This window comes from Ptiloglossa arizonensis, chromosome 4 (genome assembly GCF_051014685.1).
Source record: "Ptiloglossa arizonensis isolate GNS036 chromosome 4, iyPtiAriz1_principal, whole genome shotgun sequence".
Taxonomy (NCBI): domain Eukaryota; kingdom Metazoa; phylum Arthropoda; class Insecta; order Hymenoptera; family Colletidae; genus Ptiloglossa; species Ptiloglossa arizonensis.
This window is the reverse complement of record NC_135051.1, coordinates 24,272,338-24,300,139: the sequence shown is the minus strand read 5'-3', so window position 1 is coordinate 24,300,139 and position 27,802 is coordinate 24,272,338. Positions and strand designations below refer to the sequence as shown.

General features: G+C 42.1%; 2 protein-coding genes across 2 annotated transcripts; both read left to right on the top strand.

Moving 5' to 3' along the window:
• Nucleotides 1-857: 857 nt before the first annotated feature.
• On the top strand, nt 858-3,584 carry Cdk8 (cyclin-dependent kinase 8). Its single transcript, XM_076309010.1, has 11 exons — nt 858-1,135; nt 1,508-1,610; nt 1,682-1,792; nt 1,874-2,014; nt 2,085-2,274; nt 2,350-2,464; nt 2,554-2,652; nt 2,733-2,805; nt 2,878-2,975; nt 3,054-3,159; nt 3,228-3,584. Exons 1-11 carry the CDS (start codon nt 1,005-1,007, stop codon nt 3,423-3,425), a joined length of 1,365 nt encoding a protein of 454 aa, XP_076165125.1. The 5' UTR covers nt 858-1,004; the 3' UTR covers nt 3,426-3,584.
• A 604-nt stretch (nt 3,585-4,188) lies between these two features.
• Form3 (FH2 domain-containing protein formin 3) lies at nt 4,189-27,744 on the top strand. Its single transcript, XM_076310286.1, has 26 exons — nt 4,189-4,318; nt 10,096-10,199; nt 10,274-10,389; nt 11,329-11,488; nt 12,287-12,320; nt 15,879-16,020; nt 16,158-16,337; nt 17,593-17,997; nt 19,289-19,480; nt 19,557-19,618; nt 20,120-20,308; nt 20,397-20,568; nt 20,636-20,743; nt 20,808-20,878; nt 20,964-21,090; nt 21,394-21,646; nt 21,729-21,844; nt 21,988-22,129; nt 22,207-22,341; nt 22,741-22,891; nt 23,079-23,206; nt 23,280-23,408; nt 23,807-23,961; nt 24,038-24,398; nt 24,652-26,219; nt 26,731-27,744. The coding sequence occupies exons 2-26, from the start codon at nt 10,133-10,135 to the stop codon at nt 26,995-26,997; spliced, it is 5,430 nt and encodes a 1,809-aa protein (XP_076166401.1). The 5' UTR covers nt 4,189-4,318; nt 10,096-10,132; the 3' UTR covers nt 26,998-27,744.
• Nucleotides 27,745-27,802: the final 58 nt, after the last annotated feature.

Below are 27,802 nucleotides of genomic sequence, written 5' to 3'. Positions count from 1 at the left end.
ATTGGGAGGATATTACTATTAAGCGCAATTACTAGATTAGGTAGGTATAATTAGAATTTAATTTGGTAAGTTTTTGCTCCATTTTGCATCGAATTGTGCATCATTTTGCACCGACTTTTGTCATAGTTAGCCTTTTCAAGGCAGATTCTTCCGAAAACTCTAATGGTTGTTGGTTCTTCGTACAACGATCGAAACAGGATCGTTGTTTTGTCAAGTCGTATATTAAGAAAGTTGTAAATCAACATTCTTTCTCAATGGAGGGTGGTTGGGTAGGGTTAGGGTAGGTCTCTATACACAGCAACCTCCACGTGGTGAGACCTGGGCAATCTATATTATTTAGTATGTAATTACTAATTGCATCGCCAGTAATACAATTATTAACTACATACAAAATAATATGAGCGAATAGCTGCGGTCTTTATCGTTGAATTTAACTCAAATCTAGTTTGATTCTTAAGAATAGGAATGTCAGTCTGATGCATTTCATTAAATTCATTTCCAAAAAGTACATATATATGAAAGTGTCAAGTTTTGTTATACGTGTTATAGAATAGGATTCTGAGAGTAGATTGAAAATTGTAACAAGTTGATACGATAGCTCTAATTTTATAAGTATTCTTAGTTTCGTATTGCTGAAATATTTCAAGTGCCATCTGTGAGAACGAATTATACTTATTGTGCAATATTTTTTAAGGTTGATACGTTTAACCGGGATAATGTTCTACTTTTACCGACTTCGGTGGTTCCATTGAATACAGTTCGTTGAATCGCCGTTCTTAAACAAAGAGGTCGCTCCGAAATCTCTGATATTTTATGAAGTCGGTATTTCAGATTATGTGACACCACTCCTGTGAAATGAAATACTATTCTATATCTCATTTGTGTTATATATGGTAAATAGTGTTGTGCGGTTGGAGTATGCGCCAAAGTTGATCGCTCTCCCTGTGCATATGCAAGTTAAAGATGTTTGTTTATAGTTGATAACTGTCTCGATAAGATTAAACATGATGGATTACGAATTTAAAATGAAAACTCAGAAAGATCGAACTAAGGTTGAAGATCTTTTTGAATTTGAAGGATGTAAAGTTGGAAGAGGGACTTACGGGCACGTCTATAAGGCTCGTAGGAAGGAAGGGTTAGTGGTTCTAACCTAAAACTGGATTGCGTAGTATTTTGTCTCTTAGTACTTTGTCCCACTGAAATTTAAAAAAAAATTTATTCTTGTCATTGGAAAATTATGAATTCTAAAAGATGTTCGATTTACACATATTTTTTTAAATTTTTCTTCAACTTTAAACTTTTTCAAGCTGTTGCTTCTTGTGTTATAATTATATCACTTGTTTATACAAAGTAGTAGTAGTAGTAGTAGTAGTTTATTAAATTATTATACCAGTGTAACATAGTAAAAACTATTCTATGTATTATAATATATAAAGTACTAGAATTTATACAAAGTATTAATTTTTTAACACTTTGTGTAATATTTATTGTTTTTAATTTGCAATAGTGTACCAGATAGTGAATTAAAATCTCGGCCGGATACAAAAGATTTTGGTCTCAAACAAATTGAAGGTACAGGTCTCTCAATGTCTGCGTGTCGTGAAATTGCAGTAAGCATTGTTCCATTCTTTTTCTTTCGTATAAAAGTTATACAGATGTTATAATTAATTCTTTTCTACAGTTACTTAGGGAACTAAAACATGTTAATGTGATTACTTTAATTAGAGTATTCTTATCACATAATGATCGCAAAGTATGGTTACTATTTGATTTTGCAGAACATGACCTATGGGTATGTTTATATTTATTGGATGTAGCTTTTAGTTGTGTCATTAATTCTTTTAAATTAATAATTATATATTTTGGCATTTAGCACATAATCAAATTTCATAGAGCAGCAAAAGCTAATAAAAAACCTGTTATGGTACCAAAGGGTATGGTAAAGTCTTTATTATACCAGATTCTCGATGGTATTCATTACTTACATTCCAACTGGGTACTCCATAGGGATTTGGTAATTACTAGTGCTTACAGGTATTTTACACATTAATTTTCTATTAATGCAAATATTTATCATACTTTAGAAACCAGCAAACATTTTAGTAATGGGAGAAGGAAATGAAAGGGGTCGGGTAAAAATTGCAGATATGGGTTTTGCTAGATTATTTAATGCCCCCTTAAAGCCTCTTGCAGATTTGGATCCAGTTGTAGTAACATTTTGGTATAGAGCACCAGAATTACTTTTAGGTGCTAGGCATTACACAAAAGCTATAGGTATAAAACTATAGTTAAGAAGTATAGTTATGCTAATCTTACGTAGACATCTTAAATTTAATTTCCACTTTTCAGATATTTGGGCCATTGGTTGTATATTTGCAGAACTCTTAACTTCTGAACCCATATTTCACTGTAGACAGGAAGATATTAAAACTAGCAACCCATACCATCATGATCAATTAGATAGGTACAAATGTTACTACTGTAATGATTTTTATATTTTGATTTTGCAATTCAACCAGAAAATAATAAATATTGGAATTAATTAATGTTCAGGATATTCAATGTGATGGGATTTCCTTTAGAAAAAGATTGGGAAGATATTAAGAAAATGCCAGAACATCCTACATTGTTAAAAGATTTTAAAAGATCAAAGTAAGTATTTGTTTAAATATAATGGTTTAATAAAATATGAAATGCCAACTTTAATGCAAATGGTGTCTGTATCATCACAGTTATGCAAACTGTTCTCTCACAAAATATATGGATCGACACAAAATTAAACCTGACAGCAAGGCGTTTAATTTGGTACGACTGAACGAAATACTGTATTTACTTTAACCATTTCTTTGGACTACGACATTAATTTAGCTATTTTAGCTTCAAAAACTATTAATGATGGATCCTAACAAACGAATAACGTCGGAACATTCTATGCAAGACGCTTATTTCCAAGAAGAACCACTACCGACTCAGGAGTATGTTTTCGGCTTTACGCATTGTTTCATCATCTCTATCATATGCTTATCAATTTAATGGATATTACAATGTTTTAGCATATTTGCCGGATGCCCTATTCCGTATCCTAAAAGAGAATTCTTAACAGACGACGATACAGAGGAAAAGACTGAAAATAAAGCGCGACAAAATCAGCAACAAACAGTAAGTGGTATATTTACTATACTAATCTATTTCACCGAATTACTCTTATGGATGTCATGAAATTGTAGCAGCAAAATCAACAACAGCAAGGGAATGGTGACCATAATCACGGACAAAATGCAAAACGAGTAAGACTCAATGGTCCTCATGGAGCTCCAGAATTTCATCAGCATCAGAGTCATGCAATGACCCATCAACAGCCACCTGGAATGGTGTACTCTACTGCTCAGCCAACGCAGCCGTCAAATTTTCATCAGCGTTTTTAAATGACTCCAATAAGGAAAGGACTTATCGGTTCAATAATTCAATTACTAGTTCACTAATTTAATTAATTTCTGTATCTAATTAATGAGGTCAACGATTCCTGTATATTCCATTACAGTATAATAGTATAACTTTATTTATATATAATATGTACATATATTTGAAAATATTCCTTACCTCAACAATGAAATCGATATGGTAACAGTTACGCGAAATAATTTCTATAAGTTAATAATTTTCTGGAGTTTCGTGTAGTTCGTTAATCTAAGTTTATAATCTACACCTTTGTCTCTGGTGATTCCTATCCGATTACAACGAATTCCGATGAAAATTTAACGAGTGTAAAGTTTGCTTAACTAATGCGATCTTTGCAGAACCGCGCATCAATATTACAATAGAATTTCAAACTTTTTTATGTAGTTATTCGAATTCAAATTCGTGTTCGCTTACAATAATTGTTAGTAAATGTAAATAAATTTTACACAAAGAGAGCATTGAACGAAGTAAAAATGAAATATGCGGTCATCAGGGCAAACATATAGAAGTAACGCTCGAGAGAAAACAGGATGAAAATAAATATCAAATCAGATGATAGGAGTGGAGAAAGAATGAAAATCGGTATAAAGAGAGAAAGACGTCTCTTCTCGCAGGGAGAATGACAAGGAACGAGAAAACTTGTGATTTAGGGGTGGGGGAGTACGCATGCGCCGTAAATCATTCCGTAGCATCGCGGTAGTCCGTCGCGCGCTCATGAAACGCAGTTTCCGCGAATCGGTGCTCGACGAAAAAAGTGTGCGTGCGCGCCGCGTTGTCGCGTGCTACTGCGATCGGGATGCCAATCAAGCTCCGGATCATCCACTCGGCGGTCAACCTGTTGATCGGATGAGAATAAAAGGTGAGGATGTATCTCGTCGATCGAACGATATTCCTATTATTTCACCATTAATTTTTTACTCTTTAAAAGTTAAACTCGCTTACCGAACACCTGTCAAACTTCGCGGCGCTTCTTCGCAGGGAATGTCATTTTCAAAGAAAGTTGCATGCTTTGTTCCCGTCAAGCGTAACGCGCCTTATTATCATCATTATTTTCCTACCAATGTTGACAGTCCGAATAACACGAGCATGATTCCCATTTTCGGATAAAAAATTTAATTTTTCAGAGTAACAAAGCTCGTGCGAAATAAAAAATGAAAGAATTATAATTAACAGAGGAAATTCTGAATGCAGAATGTATATTTCATCAATTGCATACAGTTCGACAGTAGTTTTTTTTTTTTTGCATCGTATTATTTTGTATTTACAATCGCTGTGACAAACTTACAATGTCGAATGCAGCTATATCGTCCGTTCCGAGTCTTAGTTGATAATTACAGTGTAAACTACAAAGAAATAATACTTCGAGTATCAGGTTACATAATTAGGATCCGAGCGACCGGTATTTTCTTTTCGGCACACTTTCGTTTTCATGTCCATGGTTGCGATTCAATCTGTAATCAAGAATAGGGAAAAAATTGAATCGATGGGAAATTGATTGGTCGACGAAAAAAAAATTCGCAATTTTCAAATCTCACGAATACGTATGCACAGTCGAAGACGACGATGAGTGTCATAGATGCAGAAGTAAAAGTAAAGGGGGGACGATCCTGACCACTATACCTCGCGACCAGTCGGGGCCATGACCACGTTGCGACAAGGTAACCACAGTTGCCTCGTATCGGTGTAGAATGATTCAAAATCCCAGTTCGGATTATTTGCAACGGCAATTCAAATGGAAGTATACAGGTGTTCCTAGTGCGAGGTTGAGGGACACGTTGTCCGCGAGACGATTGTGGTTAATGCATTTGCCTCGGGAGCGTTTAGCGAATTTTAATCAACGCGCCATATACCATAATCACAATCGATCCTCGTGCTCTTACTGCGAACAAAATCGTCGATTAATTTTCGATATAATGCTTTGCCGAAGCATCTCATCGATTTACAGAAATACAGGTTAGGTTCTCGCGACGAAAAAAATATACCGACGACCGTTTACGAGTTATGGAATCACCGTGTTTTCGGTCCACGCAAGGACGATCGGATACTCTATTCTGACTTTCACGAGAAGACGAATGTGACGAAACTATCAACCGCGCGTTGCCAGGATGAAAATTTTGTTCAATGTTATTTCAATGACATTGCCAAACAAAACGGTGGTTCTGCGAGATCGAACGCAGCGGAACGAATAAAAATCCGTGGTACGCTTCGATAGATCGTGCACGACAGTCGGTGCATCGGCTGCTCCCCGTTCCGCGAATCGACTTTTACCTCGATTATTTTTCTCGTTACTTTGACGCCTCGATACTCGACGGGGGCTCGTTCATTGTTGTTCTTGCAATTCATTGCCTACACTTTCCTCTATTCTTCCTCATTTCAAACGAAATGAATCGGTCGCGCCTATACTTGAATATTTATGAAATATTTATGAGTAGTCATGAAGTGTTTCCAAATTACCAGCGGTTCGCGCACGTGCGTTTCCTGCACACTGGCAATCCGGTACTCGACTTCTCGAACAATTTACAATCGATCGTGTACCATTCTCGATTACAATTGCAACAATTCGATTTCTCGTATCTTTTTATCGAAATCTCCGCCTACCGTTTTAATTCGTTTCCCCCAACCTTCAATCTTCAATATTCGATTTCCCCTCGTGAGACTCGAAACTCGAATCGGTGGACATTCTTTACGTCGAGAATCCTTTTCTCGATGAGGAACGTCCGAGAAACGACATTGGCGACGGCCGAAACTTCTTTTGTCAGTAGTGAAAGACGTGGGAAGAGAGGAGAGCAGATAGTCGGTGAACACACACCGAGGTTCGCGTTCTCGAACGAAACAGAACGAGAACAAGAACGAGAGACAGAGAAGAGAGGCGAGGTCAACAAGGTACCCGATATGGTATCCCACGTCCGCCGTGAGCGCTATTTCATACATGTATACGTATGCCTAAATACACACGATACACACGTAAATTCGTACATGCGTCTACAATCGTCTCTGCGTTTGCCTACTATTAGTAATCGTCGCGACCAAACTATTAAATGCAATCTTGTGCGCGATGTTGCGCGCAAATTCACCACCACCACCGCCGCCGCCTAACCGCTTTTCTTTTCCATTCGCGCGCGCAGTTAGATGTACGAATGTATGAAACGTGCGACGAATAAATCACGTTGAAATTTCGGCATCGGTGTTCCGAAACCTTCCGGCTAATCGAGTCACTTTCGAGCCGAACCACGCAATTGGTCGAACGTAATCTTTTTCCGCCTAGAAATCGTCCCACGCGATTATCGACGACCGATCGCACGGACCGTTTCGTACGGACGGTTCATTATTATTATAATAATAATGATTGCGTCTTTATTACGCAAATCAAGAAAATGTACATATCGTATATCGAATAGAACAATATTGCGTAAAAGACAAGGTACGACCAAAGGCTGTTTTTACGCCTAACCTCAAAGAATATTGCACAAATAATTAATTGAAAAACAAATCGAAAGAAATAGATCTAAGAAGAGGAGTTTACGTTGCGTTGGCGGACGAAAGATACGATGGCGCGTTTAATGGCAGGGAAGGTTAGAAAGGCGCAAATTTCAGAAGAGAATTGTAATTATTATTATTTACTTAATAGTTTTTTGATACAGTGAAGACATAGACGTTACCTACCGTTCAATACCTAATTAGAGTAAATGGTATTAATAAGAGATATTCTATATTATAACGATATATTCGTATACAGGGTGGATTACTTAAGTAGGAACACTTAAATATCATCTCCGCTATTTATGATTCTGCGAACAAACTCTTCAAGACAAAGTTCCACTGTTCGAAGGAGCATATGTAACAGTACTGTTATTCTTTTTCCAAGGTTATTTTTTACGTGACTTTAAGGTCATCGATTATTTTTTAAACGACACTCTATATTTGCTTTGCAATATCCTTGTAGAGGATAAGAAACCAAATACGACCTTATGAACGATACTGTTCCGATCGTTTGATTTCGAGAAATGTACATTATGTTTTATCGATATCAAACGCTTACTGCTTGATATCGATAATCTCTTTCGAATTGTGCAACTTTATCTCGAAGAGTTTTTTCATAAATAATGGAGATATTTAAGTATTCCCGTTTACATTAATAACAGGAGGTTAAGTAGGTAAACTAGACACGGAATTCAGAAGTACGATGATATGAAAATAGATGGCTTGCGATCGGGTGGGATGGGCATCGGAATGGTATGAAAGGTCATATCGACAGGTTAGGAGGGAGTAACAAGTGCGAAGGGTCTTTGTTGAACGTACAGGGAAAAGATAAACGGATTAGCGAAAAAAAATCGCGGCCAGCAATTGCCGCGAGAACGAAAACGTACATAAGTACGTACGTACGGGCCTTCTCGCGTGAATTTGGAAAGGTGACAGAGTCTCGAGGAAAAAAACCAGATCGGTCTGTTTATTTTTTTTCCTCGTTTCGATCACGGCCTTCCTAAGATGGCCAGTGACCGTAAATGCAGCCACGCAAGTGCGAACTTCGAGGTCGTCGGCAGGAACGATTGCAGGAAGCTCCGATGGCTTAGTACGGCCGTAGCAAGGCGTACTAGCATGAATCACTTCGACCAGCTTCTACTGGTCGTTATATTCGGAATTGTATGCACATACTCGCAAATCTCCCTTACCGACGCACGGATCGCCGGCGTCCTTTCCGCTTGTATCGAAATACACGAGAATGACCGTTTCCCGTTTCGTAACTCGAATCCCCTCCCCCCGATTCGAGGAATCGACCGTGGAAGATTCATCGAAATTCGTCGGGAATCGAGACGGATGTTTTCCTGGTATTTCGTCCCGAATTGAACGACAGTTGATTTCATGACGAGAAGTTTGTGCTTCGACGCGATTAATCGGCACCCTACGTAAACACTGAAATCCGATCGGATAGTCCGATGACGATTCAACGTGCTCGCGATTTATCGCGAGAACGTCCACACCGTTGGTCCTTAATATTCGAGAATCTATTTTTAAACGTGACTAGAGGTATGTGCATGCATATGGTGACGCAATCCTATGGTCTTTCCCCCTATATCCCTCTCTCCCGCTCTTCCTCTCCCGCCCTTTCACTCTTACTCTCTCGCACTTTTTTCCTCCTCTCGTATTCTTTCGTTCACGGTCCCATGGCGGGACACTCGGAGATTATTCGTGCACCGTACGACACTTTTCTCGATCGGTATCGTTCGCGTTTTTCGCGCGCAATCTCGATCAGTTGCTTGCATTTCACAGCTTCGCACGGACTGCGGATTTTATGCATTCACGGGCGTGTGCTAATACGGGAAACCGCGCGAAAAACGTGCGTGGAATACATTTCACGAAATAAAATAACAATATTAATATTTCATTTCACACCGGTGTATGTACCTTACACGTTCTGTATATATTTACGCGCACCGTAAATGCATAAAATACACAGTCTACTTATTACCATCGGCAAAGATCTTATCTGGGCAAAAACATCCAACGAAACGAATAAAAGATAAGCAACCGATTATCCGTATTGAATATAAATTAGAATTTGAATTGCAGACTATAATTGTTTATCGCGTAACGTGAATAATGATTCGATCGTATAAATCTCCGCCTAGGTTGTTTTTATTTATATATTCGGTCGACATCGACGATCACCCCACGGGATTCCATCGAAATCGAAAGTACGATCGCGTACTCGTTCGAAGTGATACTTTTTTTCACGCTCGAACGAAACGACGCGCAATATTCTTTTTTTTTTTCTTTTTTTTCTCTTTTCCTCCCAACTGTACGATCTTAGTCATAGGAACGTACTTGCGCACCCGAGTGCACGTGGATGGAGCACACGATACGTGTTCTCAACCTAGACCTCGCTCCAGCTTCGATACACTTCATTCGTTACCGCCAATTGAGAAGGTTTTCACGAGAGTTTGTCGGCCGCGAGAACCATTAACCTTCTTAGAACGATCAACGTGATCTGCGCTGGCGATACCATCGCTTGGACGCTTTGTTCATTCCCCTCTATTATTTTATCATCTTTAATCTTTCAAACGCGTCCCCTGGATAACTTCGATACATTTATTATTTCAAGCAAGTGGCTTCGTTTAAATAATCTCGATGTTACCAAATTGAACAATTTTTTATCTTTAAATGCACCCGATCTCCGAATCGCAAAATATTTATTTTCGTTTTTATATATATCTATACTCGAAATTCTCTCGTACAGACCCTTAGCACAACATTTAATACGTAGCTAAATAAAGTTAAATAATTTGAACGGGTACTTTAAAAATAAATCGACACCAGATTCTCGATCTTTATTTAACGCGATAGCGCAATACGTAATAAAGAAACCGTTTCATAGGTTCGTCATTAATTGCGCCGAGGAAAGTTCAGTGTCCGTTATGAAACGTTAAACGGTGTTTGATTTTCATCCCGAGTGTGTTTCCACGTCGGCTCGCCTTGGTCAGGTTATTACGAATTACATGCCGTGACATTTTCTCTCTCCGTGGCTTCTCACCGACGTCGCTGTTGTTCTCTTCGTTCCTGTGATTCTCGTGGACGGGGAAAAGGGGAGGAAAAAAGAAAAACTCGGTCCTTTCTCACGGCGTCCCGTTTTGTTTTCAGACTCGGGTGGACACGGGTTCCCGCAGATGCAGTCAACATGGATTCCCACGTTGGTCTCGACTACATCGTCGATAATCCCGATTACTGCATCAAACTCGCCTCGGGTAAAATTATTCGAATCTCCGAGGCTGTTCAAGTCACCGTGGCACTGATCCCCCGCGTTCTCGTTCAATTTCAGCGTTGGACACTGCCTGTCCCTCGGTGAAGAAACAAGTGGTGGAATTGCTATCGGCGCTGTGCGTGTACAGCCAGGATGGCCGGCAGAGGGCCATCGATACTCTCCACGCGTATCAGGTGACGGGGGAATCCCGCGTACTTTCACGCATTTTAAACGGACCGAAAAAAATCTACGCGGCGGAAGAGCGTCGTTCAGGCGGCGTCGCGACGCCGTGCGAGCGATCACGCTATACACGTCCCCGTGCCTCGTTGGTACGGAGCGGGGAGCACGGTAGCGGTGCTAAGCTTGGATAAAAGTCACAGTTCAAGGTCTTCCATCGACAAACAAAAGAATGATCCACACCGTAACGCTCCTGCGGAGTTACATACGCGGCATACTGGCCGTGCAACTGGGAGGGGGGGGGGGGCTGCAACTGTTGTGAAATATACATGTGTACAGGGTGTTTCGTAACTAGCGGACGATATTTCGTTCGAAAATCGAAAAACAATGAAAAAAATTCGTATCGGCCCGTGCTTCGCCTCGTTCGCGAGACAAGGGAAGTCCCGCGATACTGATCGCTTTAAGGTTTATCGTATCTTGGGCCAGAGGAGCGTACCAAGTGTTAGAGACCGATTCGTAGCGCGAATTGGGAGGGAAATTTAATAATAAGGATCAATAATTCGCTAAAATGAAAATGTTCATGAAAATGTAAACAAATGAAAAGTTTTTCGGTCGAGAAACTTCTAAAATCTAAACTAAAAATCTAAAACTAGCTATGGGTTGAATTTTTTTTTTTTATTATTTCAATCTCGTCTCTGAAACATTGTACACTTGTTACGAAGCAACCTGTACGCGATTTTATCGCGCTGATCGCCCGTTAAACAAGTAAGCCTCGTGGTCTTATCGAATATTAATGTCAGTAAACATAATTCGTTGCGCGCCAAATTTACAGTGAAGCTAGTGGCGCGCGCGATAAGATTTCACGCTCCGCGACGCGAGAGATTCTTTCATTGGGAAGTTTCGAACATTTTCGTAACGATCATTTGGGGTTGGATAAAATTGACGAAACGTTACAGGAACGGAAGGGCGAGCGCTACCGATTACGGATCGTGGTCGACGAGCTTCAGAAAGCAACCGCTGAGGATTATCAGACGGCGCTGTTGGCTTTCATAAATTGCTTGGTCATCTCCACGCCAGTGCTGAAGGATCGCATACGAATTCGCAACGAGTTCATCGGTTTGTACCTTTGAAATTCTAGCGTAGGTGAAGGGATTAACTCAACTATGTTGAAATATAGTGAGTTAAAAAGTATCCCATTTTTTAAACACTTTGTAGGACATTTTTCAACCTACCATAAAAATTCATATCACCAGTGTAGCACAAGGAAGATTCACCTTTTGGGGAACACTTGACAAATTAATCTCTTGGGATGTAGAGTTAGAAAGTGTTCCATTCTTTGTTACACACTGTAGAATATTTCTCAACATAAAAATTCATATCACTAGTGTAGCACAAGAAAGATTCTCTTCTTGGGGAACACTTGACAAATTAATCTCTTGGGTTATAGTGAGTTAGAAAGTGTCCCATTCTTCTAACACTCTTTATATTTTTTCTTTTAACACTCTGAATATTTTTCAATCCTTCATGAAAATTCATATCACTAGTGTAGCACAAGTAAGATTCATCTCTTGGGGAACACTTGACTTTTTGAGTTATAGTGAATTAGAAAGTATCCTATTCTTTGTTACACACTGTAGAATATTTTTCAACCCACCATGAAAATTTATATCACTAGTGTAACACAAGAAAGATTCTCCTCTTGGGGAACACTTGACTGTTTGAGTCATAGTGAGTTAGAAAGTGTCCCATTCTTATTGGGAGTTCAGTTACTGGACGGTCTCTGGACAGACACCTAATCGATCTATTTTTTAGTTTCGAATTTCACACGTTTAACTGCTCCAAAGGCACAAACAACGTAAGAGAAAAGAAACATAACCGTCCGTGAAGAGCCCACAACATTGTTTTCCCTTCCAGGTTTGAAGCTCCTCCCGATCCTGAACGAGCTGCGGTGAGTATACACTCTACGACGACCCGGATTCACGACCATTAACTGATTAACACCTTAACATTGTTGAATAATAAATAATAATGAACGTTACGAAAGGGCGACTTATTGTACCCACACCTTCTCATTTGCACCCAATGCAACATTAACGTCGACGCATGCATCGCGCGCATCTCGCGAGGACTGTTAAGCAATTGTATCAAGGATTGGTTAACCCGTGGCAAAGAATCAATGAATCAAAGAATCAAAGAATCGCAAACACGTTAAAAAAATTGCATGCACTAATCCAAAAATAATCACCGACCAACGATGCGATTTAACAACGATCGCGAGCCATTCTGGTTTGTGTTATCGTTATACATCCGTTCCTTGTTGTGTAAACAATGATCGACCAGAGAAAAAGATAACCGCGCCGGAAATACGGACGGAACGACAAGTATTCGCGGCGAATCACTGAGCACCGTTCGCTTCTGTCGTTCACTTTTTGGATCCACGCTTAAATCACTCTCTACAGGAATAGTACGATCTGTCATTCCTACGAGGGATGACGGACGTGGAAAACTATTCTTGATCGAGCGAAACCATCCGAAGAAGTCGCTTTAAATATCGCACGGTGGTATTCGATCGTGGAATTCAACGATCGACGGAATATCGATACCGGGAGATGGAGAACCTCGTTTAAAGGTGCGCGGCGAACCGTTGCGGTGGACGCTTTAACGGGGTGGCGCGTATTCGGTGGAAAAATCGAGTGTTTCGGCGCGCGGGGAATGTCAAGGATACGACACCGGTGGATCGTGGCACCATTCGCCACGGAGAAATAGAAACGCGTGGCGGAATTTTTTCCTTCTCCCGAACCCCCCCTCTGTCTTCCCGAATTCTCGGCAAGATCGAAACAAGAGCGAGAGAAACGGGGTGGGGGCAAAAATAAAAAAAATGAAAAAAGAAGAGAAAAAAGAAAAGAGCGTTTAAGAGTGAAGCGGAGAGAAACGAGCCGATGGAACCTTCGGCGCGAAACGGCGGCCGAGCAAGGAAAGGGGGGACGAAAAGAAAAAGAAAAAAAAAAAAGGAAAAGCGAAACAGGGAACTCGAAGGGAGAGAGAAAAGCCCGAATTAACTCCTCGCGGCGCGATGCACCTGCAGCTGCGACTCGCGCTCGGCTGGAGCGATCAGTGCTCCACCGATTGACGAGACCGATGCGCACAGTGTCAAGTACGCTCGAAATTATTTCGTAGCGTTGCCGCGCGACAGGAACGGGAAAAAAAATTTTTGAAAAATTCACCGAACGGTCCCCCTCTCCTACCGTTGGTTTTTTTTTTTTCTTTTTTTTTCTGGGCGGGGGAAGAGTCACCCGGTGTTTCGTTCGGTAATTATCGTGCAGGGTGGTTCAGTGTACAGTGAAGAGTTTCTCCACGCAGCGGGGAATTCTTTCTCGACGATATGTGTTCCGTTCGCTCGGCCGTAGGATCGACGACACGCGAAGACAAGCGACTATTTTCGGTGGTGCATCGCGGAGACGGAAATCGTGCTCGAAACGCGACTGGAGTTCACCGATACGAACCGTGTGGAGCTCGTGTATACGGGGTGTTCGAGAACCGGAACGATCTATTGGGAGCCCTTGACGAGAACGAAGAGAAAATATACGAGAGCAATTGTTTACTTAGTGGGAATGTTTTATCTTCTATGGGAACGTTGACGAGAAACAGTAACGTTTTTAGTGGAAGTTGAATTTTGAGATACGGATGGATGATTATGGGAAATTTTAGTAGTTTTTCGTTCTGTGACGTTTGGCTGTAAACATTTCTGAAGATTGTACAGGTTTTGCCAGGAAGCTCTAAAGATTGTACTGGTTTTGTCAGAAAGCTCTAAAGTTTGCCAAGTTTTTCCAAATAGCTCTAAAGATTATACAAGTTTTGCTCAAAAAATCTAAAGATTGTACAAGTTTTTCCAAGAAGCTCTAAAGATTGTACAAGTTTTCCAAAAAGCTCTAGAGATTGTTCAAGTTTTTTCCAAAAGCTCTAAAGTTTGGACAAGTTTTATAAAAAATCTCTAAAGATTATAGAACTTTTGCCAAAAAGCTCTAAAGATTGTTCAAGTTTTTTCCAAAAGCTCTAAAGTTTGGACAAGTTTTATAAAAAATCTCTAAAGATTATAGAACTTTTGCCAAAAAGCTCTAAAGATTGTATAAGTTTTTCCAAAATGCTCTAAAGATTGCCAAGTTTTTCCAAAATGCTCTAAAGATTGTACAAGTTTTTCCAAGAGCTCTAAAGTTTGTACAAGTTTTATAAAAAATCTAAAGATTGTACAAGTTTTTCCAAAAATCTCTAAAGATTGTACAAGGTTTATAAAAAATCTCTAAAGATTGTACAAGTTTTTCCAAAAATCTCTAAAGATTGTACAAGTTTGTAAAAAATCCCCAAAGATTGTGAAGTTTTTCTCTCCCTTGGAACGTCGATAAAAAATAGTAAAATTTTGAATGAAATTTAAATTTCTCGAAATAGGTCAACGATTCTAAAATCGAACAATTTTTTTCCAGAATTCTAGACTACAGAAGTCTCTAAATATCGTACCATTAACAATAACTATTATTTTCAAATCAAAGTTTAATTTTGCATTATAGGTCAAACTCGTCCTCTTGGCTCTAAAAGTCTCTAAAAATAGTACCATTAACAACAATCGTCAATTTCGAACGAAAGTGTAATTTTGCTCTATAATTGAAACTCGTTCTCTTGGCTCTAAAAGTCTCTAAAGACGGTATCATTAATAACAACCGTCAATTTCGAACGAAAGTGTAATTTTGCTCCATAATTAAAACTCGTTCTCTTGGCTCTAAAAGTCTCTAAAGACTACCATTAACAACAACCGTCAATTTCGAAGGAAAGTGTAATTTTGCTCTATAATTGAAACTCGTCAATGTTTTCCCCTCGAAACTTATAAAAACTCTCTCGAGCACCCGTTGCAATAATTTCGTGCACGGTTTCGCGGATCGCTCGCTAAGATCCGAGCTAACCCCGAATCTCGACCGAAAACGTTCTTCCCCCGCCTCTTAACGAAACGCTAATCGTCCCGCTAACACGCCGCTGCTCCTCGTTTTGTGTCTAACAATAAGCTTAAACGCGTTCCTCCCCTTATACGCGGGATCGGCTCGCTTGTATATTAAGTATTATGACAAACACGTATGACGCTCCTACTCCGGTAAGAATCACCGGATAATAACGGCACGGGGCTCTCTAAACGGAGTCGATAGTAATTTATGGTGCCCGTCGACACTCCTCTCCGAACGGATCGAGCGGATAGAACACGCGAGGGAAACCGTTTCCGCGTGGTTCGCGCGCGACGAAAGACCAGAGGCAACGAAAGAAACAAAAAAGACTGGTGTTCGTGCGACGAAAATCACGAGGGTATTCGAGGGAATAGAGGCGTGGGCATGTAGAGGGACCGGAGAAATTCGAAATGGCTTGGAAAAGACGCGCGTGTAGAGCCAGGGACGGAAATAGAGCGGAGAACCACCGCGTAAACGCTTGAAATGTACACGGATCAGGAAGGTGACGATTGTTCTTGCAGGAAGAGCCACGCACCGGACCTCAGGGTGCAGCTAGACGTGTTCGACGATCAACGGGAGACCGACGAGGAATTGTCAAATCACGGACCACCCGGGATCGATCTATCATCGCACGTGGACGTGTTTTACGCGATCCTCGGCCAAGTAAGGAAACCGTGTTACCGTTGTTGACGATTGACGAGTTAGAGGGACCCAACGGGTTCAGACGTTGCTCGTTCGGCATACCGTGATCTATTTTAAATGCGTGTATCGATATAAGTGAAGACGCGCGTGTACTTCAGATCGCAGACACCCCGCAAGAGATACCATTCCTGAGCATTCTTCAACATCTGCTGCGCCTGGACCCGAAAGACGCCGCCAGCGATTTAGCATGGGACACGGCCGAGACGTTGGTGCATAGAGCGACGCTTTTAGAAAACCGAGAGGACGCCACCAAGTTGCTGCGATCGCCTAGCCTTCAGGTAATTTATTGTTTGTTTTTTCTTTTTTTTTTTTGGAGCGATCGTGTTGCGGGAAAAGTATCACGATGTTAGATTTTTGGGGTCTCCCTGAGGTGTGGAGAGTCGAGGTTCTACTTTGAGGTTGGTGGAACGGTGGAGGGTGTCGAATCTCTTCTGAGTCTTCGTCTTCCTTCTAGGGACTAGAACTACTCGTGAATACCTTTATGAATAGAGGTTCAGTGACTGTGTCAGGAGGATAGAGAGGCGTTTTAGCTTCTCTGGAACGAAGACTTGAAGATGTTGCCTTGGTAGTTGAGGCAATTCCTAACCCAGACCTAATCCAGAACTAATCCAGACTTAACCCAGACAATTTTGTCGTCATTGTGGCACCTTATGGACACCTCTCCAAGTGTGTCAAATCTCCTCCGAGCTTTCTAGCCTCTAGGGAAGATGACTAGGTTTTGGGTGATCGTATCGAGAGGATAGAGAGGGTTTTCGTCTTCCCTGGCACGAAGATTCGAAGCGAATGGATAATCCCAAGTGTGCAAAATCTTCTCTGAGCGTTTATCTTGTCTCTAAGGAAGATGACTAGTTCTCGAATGACCATGTCGAGAGACTAGAGAGGGTTTATGCCTTCCCTAGCACGAAGACTAGAAAATGAATAGTCCCCTTGGAGGTTAAAGATCTCGATAATTTTCTCACTATTATAATTCCTTTTCGAGTAAACCAAATCTCCTTTCGTTGCTTCAACTATTAAACAACCCTGTGTCGATGTTTCGAATTATTCGACACGTTAAATATAGTCAATACCGCTAGATAACTCGCGCTTCGAAGCTTCGTTCATTGTGCAACTGACCGAAGTCTAGAGACAAGGCGTGCAACTGACCGCTCGTGGACGAGCATTCGATCATAACTTGTGAGGCCAGATGTTAATACTAGAACTATCGTTATTATTATTTACATAAGGCCACGCACCTAGATGGAGAAACGTACGCAAATTAACGTACGAGTACCATTATTTATTGTGTAACCGACCGAAGTCTAGAGACAAGGCGTGCAACTGACCGCTCGTGGACGAGCGTTCGATCGTAACTTGTGAGGCCAGGTGTTAATACTAGAACTATCGTTATTATTATTCACATAAGACCACGTACGAGTACGAGTACCATTATTGTATATTTCACTGCGAATGTTACGAGCAAAGATACCCGTTAATGATTTTGAAATGTAAGTTTAAAACGAGTGAAAAATCATTGATCAATTTCTGTTCTCCCAGACGAATCTATGCTGTCATTGTCGAGGCACCGAGCAGACGTGCGGAACGTCTCGAAAGGCATCGTTACCGGTGAACAATTCGGCGCCTCCGCTCCCGTCCTCGTCACCTCTGCCACCATTGCCACCGCCGCCACCGCCCCCCGGTCCCCTGACACCGAACTCGACGAGCCAAGGCCGCGTTCTGCCGCCACCACCGCCCCCGCCGCTTTTCACCGCCAACGCGACGCAGGCCGATGCATCGATGGAACCGCCGCCCATACCGCCACCGCTCCACGTGCTGCCTGTTGCAAGGGCGCCCACCCCCGAGCCGCCGAACAATCACGCGAGACTGCTGCCGCAACAGGAAATACCCACCCCCAAGGCAAAAATGAAAACGATCAACTGGAACAAGATACCCAATCACAAAGTAAACCAATGTTCAATTTAATATAAATTATTGGGTTTTCCGGAAAGTCGTTTCGTTCTCCAAAATGGAGGGTATATGATTTGATAAAATGTTTGTACGTTTTGAAAAAATCGTGTTTAATTTTTGAAATTTCTTTTAAAAGAAAACGAAATGACTGTACGGACAATTTAATATTTACTCGAGTGGGGCTCGTCGAGGCCCCCGTAAGAATAAATGGGGGGTAAGAATAACGGGGAATTTTTCAAACGTTCACTGTAACAATTATAGAACGAGGCTGTTGCAATGATTCTATTTTGAGAAATTGTTCTATTTTCAGAGAAGGTGATTTATTTAGTGGAAAAATAGAAAATTGAGTGCAACGGTGTGTAGATTTTTCAGATTCAGAAAAATCAAAATTGTAACTAATTTGTTTCACTTTGAAAAGTGAATGACAATACAATAATGAGAAACTTAAATAATAATTCAATAGTGACGAGGTAATTCATTGACCGCGAAAATATAAAGTAAAAATATAAAACGGTGTATTGCTAAAAGGTAAATTTGTAACACCCATTCAAGTAGTCGAGGCAGAGAATGAACGATGAAAATTAGCAAGTGATACGAGCTACGGGGAAATGTGTGCCAAATGATTCATGCGCGACGAATTAATCGATATCCTGTCGTATAGATTACGTTCGAAGCCTACCGAGACGTTTCACTTGTCTGAGCATTAATTGTCTCACAGCTGGAATTTGCTATCAAAGTCTCATTGATTAATTGAGAATTAATAAAAATATAGAATACGAGGATTGTGGATATAAAATATAAAAATGAGAATTAATAAAAATATAAAATACTAGGATTGTGGATATAAAATATAAAAATGAGAATTAATAAAAATATAGAATACGAGAATTGTGGATATAAAATATAAAAATGAGAATTAATAAAAATATAAAATACCAGGAAACGTAGCACGAGTGTTTTTGGTAATCGTGTTCTTCCACGAACAGAACTCTAATCATTTCAGAAATTAAAATTTCTAAACCTGAGAACGTTAAGTGAATCAGGTCTGGATTGGATTTGGGAATTAATTGAAAATTACCTGGAGAACATAAAGCTTTAAAAAATCTTGTACAACTGTTTAGCATTGTTGCACCTTTTTAAAGAAATTAGACTGAAAGACTGATAATTGTAATTCAATGACAATTTAAATGAATATTAATTTTGGAAATTTGATACTCCAAAGTCCCAATACAAATGATACCAAAGTACGTTTGAACGATTGTTTAAAATTGGCAATTTTTCACAGGTAATCGGCAAACGAAATATCTGGTCTTTGGTCGCCAATGAGCACCAAAATTCCCCCATGGCGGACATAGACTGGGCAGAGATGGAGGGTCTGTTCTGTCAACAAGTGCCTCCAATGTTACCTGCTGCCTCGTGCTCCTCATCCTATGGAAACAATTCCGACGCCGAGAGGCGTCGAAGGGAACCGACCGAGGTGACATTTACATTTTATTAAAAATCAACGACATCTCTTCCATCTTCTTTCTTTATTAATTCGTTAAATATTTCAGATCGCCCTTCTGGACGGCAAGAGGAGCTTGAACGTGAATATATTCCTGAAACAGTTTCGAAGGTAACCGACCAATCGCCTGATACGAGCGAGTTAACCCTAGTGCATCCTCGGGTCTTTTTCGACCCACGCGTATTGTATTATAACCTCTATTAAGTCGACGACTAGAAAGAAATGATTAAACCAGAGAGACGAAGATTATATTGGGTTGTTCGGAAAGTCATTTCGTTATTTTTTTTTATGAAAATAAGACACGAATTTTTTCAGAGTGTATAAACATTTTATTAAATTATATATACTCCATTTTGGAAAACGAAATCACTTTCCGAACAACCCAATAGTTAACTTCGATGCGATAATACACTGAGCATTTGTATTATTTTTCTGCAATTAAGTCTATTACCATAGAGACTGTCTGATAATTAATAGAGCCTGCAAGAGATGCTCCAGAATTGTAAGGTTAGAAGGTTTCGTACATAAGGGACATTTTAACCCCACACACATTGTGCACGTGTACTCGAAACACTTGAGATTAATGTGGATGAACGTGGACGAATATTGCAGCTCGAACGAGGATATAATTCAGTTGATAAAGGATGGTGGTCACGACGACATCGGGGCGGAGAAGTTGCGCGGCCTGCTGAAGATTCTGCCCGAAGTGGACGAGCTGGAAATGCTCAAGAGCTTCGATGGGGACAAGTCGAAGCTTGGAAACGCCGAGAAGTTCTTTTTGCAACTCGTCCAAGTACCGAAGTATGGACCAAATTGTGTTTAATTAGTCTCTGTTGTTCAAGTTGAATGTACATGCGTTTAATTGCTTCGTCTCTTGGTTCCTCGAAAGCTACAAGCTTCGTATAGAGTGTATGTTGCTGAAGGAAGAATTCGCTGCTAACATGGGCTACCTAGAACCGAGCATCAATTCGATGATCCTTGCGGGTGAGGACCTAATGACGAACAAACCGCTTCAGGAGGTGCTGTACATGGTTTTAGTCGCTGGGAATTTTCTCAACTCGGTATGGAAATTAAAATGGAACCTTACCGTGAACCAGACAGTTGAATAATCGATTGAAAATATTGCAGGGTGGATACGCTGGGAACGCTGCTGGTGTGAAATTATCCTCTCTGCAGAAATTGACCGAAATACGTGCGAACAAACCGGGAATGAATCTCATCCATTACGTGGCTTTGGTAAAGTACACCTCATTCGGTAACAATTGTCCAATGTCTCATACTCGAACGTTTTGCCTAGCAGCAAGCCGAAAGGAAGCGTAAGGACCTCTTGGATTTCGCGAAGAGTATGAACACGTTGGAAGCTGCCACGAAGTAAGTGCTTAAAACGGATGTAACGAGACAAATTGTCATTTATCGATTATGTATCTTATCGTGTATTGTATTCTCGGGGTCCAAGGACCACAACGGAGCAGCTGAACAACGAGTTCAACGCCCTCGACACGAAGATCAAGAAGATCAAGGCACAGATTCAACTTCCATCCACGGAGCCCGACATACAGGAGCAAATGGCTCAGTTTCTGCAGGTACCAGAATCCCTGTGGAACGTGTATACGCTTCAGCGACTTTTGTAAAACGATTCAAGTCCTTGAGAGGTCCTTGAATCTGAAAGCTACTTTTAAAAAATCGCTAATTTTGGGTCGAAAAATTGCCACTGTTCGAACTACCATAACATTGTGAAAAAGAAACGCACGGTGGTGTTCAGCCCAGGTACATTATTGTACGATTTTTCTTGACAGAGTTACAGCAGTTCGAATATCGCCAATTTCTCGACTCGAAATCGGTGATCTAAAGATTCTTCCAATTAGATGGAAACGTTCATTTTGCAGATGGCGGAACAAGAAATGAGCCAATTGAAGGGGGACATGGAGGAGCTTGAAACCGTGAGGCGATCGTTAGCCGAGTTCTTTTGCGAAGACACAAACACGTTCAAGATAGAGGAGTGCTTCAAAATATTCCACCAGTTTTGTCAAAAGTTCAACCAGGCTGTGGCCGAGAACGAAAGGCGAAGAATTCAAGAGGAACAAGTGTTAGCAAGGCGCAAGCAACGTGAAGAGCAACTCATGGCGAAGAAACGATTCCGTGCGTCTATATACTATTAATATTAAAAATATTGTTCGTCGAACGTGGCTAGTTATTTTATCGATCGTCGTGTATTTTACAGTAACGAATCAAGCCGAGACGCCAGCCTCTGAATCCGAATGCAACTTAATCGATTACGGTCTCTTCGATCTCCATACCGGTTTACCTCAAAGAAATTATAGTCGTAACGATGCCAAGGTAAACGCTCCCGTCTATTTCTCGCGTATCGAAGAAAGTATGGCAGCGGCCGCTGACTGGCGCGCTCGTACTCGCGATGGAAATACTCCGGAGCTGATACGCCCTTCTTTTTAATTAAAAATAATCTCTCGAAAACAACGCAGATCAAACGGTTGCAAAACGGAGGCGTCACGTCGGACGAGGACGTCTCGATCGCTGGATCACCTAGCATTCGACGACGTTTGGGCTCGTGTTCAGGTGGCACCGGCGACCAACAATCTACCAAAGAAGAAACATACTCTCCAGGTCTTGCCCTCGAATTCTTTCATAATTTTTCGATCGTTTCTCCGTTTGTTAATTTCCATTCTCTCTCTGTGCGCCAGATGTTACCCCGAATGGCACCCTCCGTCGTCGCAGAAGTCGGATACCTTGCGAGGACGACGACGGTAACCTGATGGACTTCTTGAGGACGTCGGGCCAAGACAATACTCGCGAAAGGAAGTCTTGGGGTAGTTTAGGTGCGATTTGTAAAATATTACTGTACCCTCTAACACAGAGGCTTAGTCCATCGTCATTAGGGAGTTTGACTCGGAGTAACTAGTCCTTTTATTATACTCGAATCATCGAACATGGGTACAGAGGACCCTTGACTCCAGTCTCTAGAAATTGCAAGGATGTTCAAAGAGTCATTTTTATTGTCAAAGTTTAATCAACGATTTCATCAGCGATATGACTTTCAGAGTGCCCTCTACAAGAACCAGATACTCTAATTATGTTCATATCCAATGATGGTTAAGTTTTGAAATTCAAAGTTACTTAAAAATTACTTATAGTCAATTCTACTTCTCATCAGGATACTCTGTATAAATAATATAAAGCGTCAGGATTTATTAATCTAAAATCTTTTCGTCGAACAGATCGATCGTGGGCCCGAAGAGCACGCGGTCAATCTCGCAGGAGCGATCTACTGAACGCCGATTTCTCGGCCGATCGTGAAAGGCCGAGTTCACCGTCGCCATTGGTGGAAAACAAACCCTTTTTGCAAGAGGAGGAAACAAAACCTGCCGGGTAAAACCCATGCTCAGTAAACCGAATTAATCTTTAAATGCACACGGTTGCAGAAGTGTATACTTTTCTTTTCTCTCGACTCAAAAATAATTTCTTCAATTTTATTAGTCACTTTCGTGAAAAAGAACCGTGCGTTTAAGGATTGTATGTAAATCAGCGTACGTTATTTATACGTGTGTCGATACAGAAAAGCATGGAGGCAGAAGATCGAGGCGTGGTTGTCGGAAAACGAGAAAGAAGATCGTGCGGGTGAAGAACTTCAAAGAAAAGCGAGACAGTTGCACCAAGCGAATCGACGGTCCTTCGAAGACTCGGGTAAGCGAACCGTGTATAGTCGAATACCGTGACTCACTGTTCCATTTTAATTCGATTCTCCCGGTGTGTACAGAAAGTGAAGGCAAGACGAACACCCCGAACGAAGGTAATTCTACGCACGAAGTTTACGACCCTGAAGTTTACGACTGGCGCCCGTCTGTCGAGAAGACGGACGTGATGCGCACGATGGAAGCTATAGAAGGTTATTTCTATCATTTTACGCTCTTTAGCGGCGCTTACATCGCGTTGGTTCGATGAGAGCAGCTACGATACAGGGTGTCTCGGTTGAAAGAGGGTGTCTCTAACGCCATAAAAAAGTAGAATGTATCCAACGCCATGAAAAACGTTTATAACATAATTTTAAAGGTTCTGAAGAAGGAGTAATAATGAAAGAGTGAAAGAAATTTTGTTTCAAGGCTTTTTAAGGTCATAAATATTTTTTTACCAGAAAATATATATTTGTTCTACACTGGATCTTGTAATAATTGACCTTCGAATCATCTTGAACATAAAGTAGATATTCAGATGGCTTTCAGTCGAGACAACCTGTTCAGGTAAATGAAATACATGCGTAGAACTTCATTTATGTTCTCGTTTTAGAAGCCGAAACACATCCGTCCCAAAAGGATAAATCTCCCTGGCGAAAGTCTAGCTTAAACGTACCAAATAGCATGGAAGAGACTGACCCACGTTATTCCCGTAGGCTAAGATCAAGACTCAGTACAGAAAATATTCTCACCTCGAGTACCTTGCAGGTCGGTATTCTAGTTTTTGTAATTATAGTTTTCTCTATAGAAGAAAGAATAATTTCACGCTTTCGATGACCACCAGTCGATCAAGGAGGAGGACCGAAAGAAGAACAAGATAAACGATCCCGTGAATTCGGACCCGCAGGACGAATTGACGATTTATCTGCGGCAACCGTACAGCAACTCACAAGTCTCTGCGTCACGAAGATTGTCGAAATACAAACGAGGCACGGAGGACGAGAAGATCAGCGACAAAATAGAGATCGACTCCGACAACATCGAGACCCCTCCAGCGACTAGAAAACTGTTCAGTCCGCCCAAAGAGGTGAAGCCTGTCGAGAAAGAACCTTGCAAGAGGGAACGTTGCAACGGTTCGTTCCAAAGTCGAGACCCCAAAAATACTGTCGTGAAAAACACGAATAGTAACGCAGACTTTGGAACGGGTGAGTGAATAATTCGCGTGATCCATTATTTCATCGAATGTAGGGCCTCTTAACGCATAAGTGACCATCGAGAGTACCGAGTAAATGTACATTTAATTTTATCGACCATTTGCATTTGTACTCGTGTAAGTAGATTTAAATTTTTGTACATACGAGTGACTGCGTGGATACACTCCTTTACCCGGGGATCTGTAACACTGTTGAGACGTCCCTGGTCTATCATTGCCCTACATTGACACTCTGTTCGTTCCAGGTAACTTCGATCGGTACTCAGCGACGAGGAGGACGCGAAGATACAAAAAGGTCCCCCAAGACTCGCCAGAGAAAGATTCCAAACAGGATGCGGCGAGTTCAGAGGTCTTCGATGAGAAACCAGCTCAACGTCCCCATACTCTGCCACTGTCCGAAGAGAACCGGGACGAGGACTCCATGCTTCGCGTCTGGCAGGACAAATTAAAGAGACGCGAAGCGTCCTCCTTCGACATCGACGCCGCGCTGGCGGACATCGCTCGATCAGGGGAGGATCTTCAACGACTGTCACGTCCGATAACCCTGACCCACAGAAACTCTAGACTCCCTGTCAGTCAACCGCCACCTGTCCTGGCGGTGACCAACACGGTTCTCAGTCCCGTGATGCAGGAGTCCAGGCCACGGGAACCGTCTCTTACCGTCCTGGCGGAGAGAGCAGTGACCAGTCGCGAGCGTCAAAGAAGCATGATCGATCCTAGTCAGGTGAAGGAGGCGATAAGATTGACGAACAATCCGCCAAGTCAGGTGAATCAAACCCAGATCGGTAACACCGGGTCGAGGAATCACCCAGGTCAGGACTATAGACAGGAGAGACAGTCGTTGAACCCCAGACAGGAGGAGCTCACCGAGGATCAAACCGATCTGAACGAGGATCCAAAGCGTCGCGTGGTAAATGACGTCTACGAGGACCTAAGCCCCAACTCGGAGGCGAAACGGTTGGAGTCGTCCGGTCGGACCGAGATTAGGATCCAACCGCCGCAACCTGGAACGGAGACCTCTGTGTTCCGTGGTAGATTCGTCCCGGACATAAGCGTGACGTCCTCGTCGTCCTCTCCGTTGCCACCGACCTCAGGGAAAGTAAGAGACCAAGAGATGAACGACGAGGGATTCGAGGAGACCCAGAGTCTAGTTTCGGAGACCCTCAGCCAGGAGACTTCGTCTGGTAACTACGAAACTGACACTCACGACTCGACACGATGCTCACCGGCTGAGTTGCGCTACCCTGGTAACGATACCGATCGAGGACGCGTCACCAACCGCGAGGTGGTCGACGTGGACGCGAAGAAGTCGATCGACGAGACGTTGAAGTCGTCGATCAAAGGGTTCGAGAAACGAGCGAGCTCGATGAGGAAGACCGGCGAGAAGACCAGCTTCCTACCGAAACGAACCAACAGCCTGAAACGAGACCCAGTGCCTGGGAAACAGGATACGGTGTCGCGTAACTCGAGCACGACGTTTCAGGCGACTAATCAGCCGAGGAACGAGGTGGAACGTTCAGGATCGAGGAGCAGTCTGCGTAGCTCCCGGAGTTCGTTGAACAGCGCCACCTCGGTGAACACGGTACGGAATTTGGTGCCCAATCACGCCCGACTACGCACCTACACGTCCGCTATCTGTGCTCTGACCAACGATCTGAGGAAGAGTCCGTCGAATACACCACTGCCACCGAAGAACATCGACAAACGACGAACGAATCCACGCTCGACGGTTACCAGGATACCCGCCAGCAGGAGCAGCAGCAGTGGGAGCAGTGTTGGTCCAGCTGCGAGAACCGTTCGAAAGTCTCTCGGGGTGAGTCCGTGCTCGATTCGAGATCGGACGTGTGTTTCACGGGGCGTCTCGAGTCAGAAAGACTTTAACAATTTGTACAGTGAAGTTTCCAGTAGACGATAATAGCCTCTGAGCGTCAACGAACGACCGATTGTCTGTAAAGTAGTCGCGCACGATTGTCAAAAATGAAGACTGCTGTAATTTATAGTCCAATGTACTGTTCAGAGCTGGAAAGAACGCGAGAGGGCTGGTACAAGGGGCAAGAGGCGTTTCACGCTCCGCTCAAGGGGAAAGAGGCGTTTCTCGCTCCGCCCAAGCGGGCGGAGTGATCGAGTAGTACCGATAGATCGCTTTGACCAATAACTGTAGCTGAAATTGTATGTTGTTGGAGGGGGAACTACCACCGATCTTTCCAAATCTGAATAGTACATTGGAATAACAGAGAACTATTCTGGAACACCACAGAGACGAGAAGTCTAAGATTGGTAGTACACAATATAGAACACGTATATTATTTCAGGTTATTTTTCAGGTATCGAGCGACACGCAAAAGGGAACCAAAGGACGTACAATTGGCTCACGTAGCAGCAGCAGTAGCGGTAGTGGCAGTAGCGTGGGACAGCAATCTCTCTCGTTGAATCGTTCACCGGTTGAAAAAGTGCCAGCTACGAAAAGCAGCAAGTTGGTCCATCCGCGAGCTGGAACCAGAAACCACGGTTTCATGAGACCGACGGCCGCTAGCGTAAACAAGGGCTCGATCCCGAATCTTCCCAGGAGTATCAAAGGTTTGGTCAAGTGATCGACAAAAATTTGTTTACCAGGGAAATGATGCATATTTAACCATAGACAAATTGTGTGCCTTCGAACGCAGACATTGCGAGAAAAGAAAAAAAATCGACTGATCCATACACTTTGCGCTTCCGTTATTTTATACGTTAATTAAAAGGAAACGATTTAGAGCAATTTCACAAAGACAGGACTGGTTATCCTCTCGGTTCGCACCGAACGAAAGAAATCCAACGAATCTCGTTGTTAACGCCAAGGACCGACGTTCCAGAACGTCGAGGAATTTAATTGTTTCGAATTAACTCGGTTACATTAACACAAGTTACATAGTGGCATTATATCCGCGGACACGCGAAACGGAAATGTGGATTGCACGTGTCCATGGTACGCGTAGATGTCAGACGTGGTTCGTCCGGTCGGTAAGAACGAGAGTCGTTTACCGACACAGCGATGGAACTTCGATAGAACGCGTATAACGTCGCACGGTGGAGCAGAACGTAACGAATAAAACATTCGCGTCCGAATGCTCGCATCGGGTCGCGATCGAAGTCTCTTATAATTTATGTCGACTTAGCTAGTACGTTTAATTAATAATTCCTTCCACTCCCCTAGAGATATCGGTTTCAAAAATATGTAATATATATAAGGTGTACTAACTACGCATGTACGACATATGTAAGTTTCATCGATGATAGTACGCATGTTGTAGACCATGATCATTAGTAAATTAACGAACTAAATAAAAACCTAATTTAATTTCGTTCGAGGAGAGGTTACGCAACGATCGAGCGAACATCGTTGCCATTGCTCTGGAAGCG

Excerpts from the sequence above, each read along its gene's own strand:
- Cdk8 (XM_076309010.1), top strand. The coding sequence starts at position 1,005 with ATGATGGATTACGAATTTAAAATGAAAACTCAGAAAGATCGAACTAAG. Across the intron at positions 1,793-1,873 it reads TTGCAGAACATGACCTATGG|CACATAATCAAATTTCATAG; the intron begins GTATGTTTATAT and ends TTTGGCATTTAG. Across the intron at positions 2,465-2,553 it reads CATCATGATCAATTAGATAG|GATATTCAATGTGATGGGAT; the intron begins GTACAAATGTTA and ends ATTAATGTTCAG.
- Form3 (XM_076310286.1), top strand. The coding sequence starts at position 10,133 with ATGGATTCCCACGTTGGTCTCGACTACATCGTCGATAATCCCGATTAC. Across the intron at positions 12,321-15,878 it reads CCGATCCTGAACGAGCTGCG|GAAGAGCCACGCACCGGACC; the intron begins GTGAGTATACAC and ends TTGTTCTTGCAG. Across the intron at positions 20,879-20,963 it reads ACGTTGGAAGCTGCCACGAA|GACCACAACGGAGCAGCTGA; the intron begins GTAAGTGCTTAA and ends TCGGGGTCCAAG.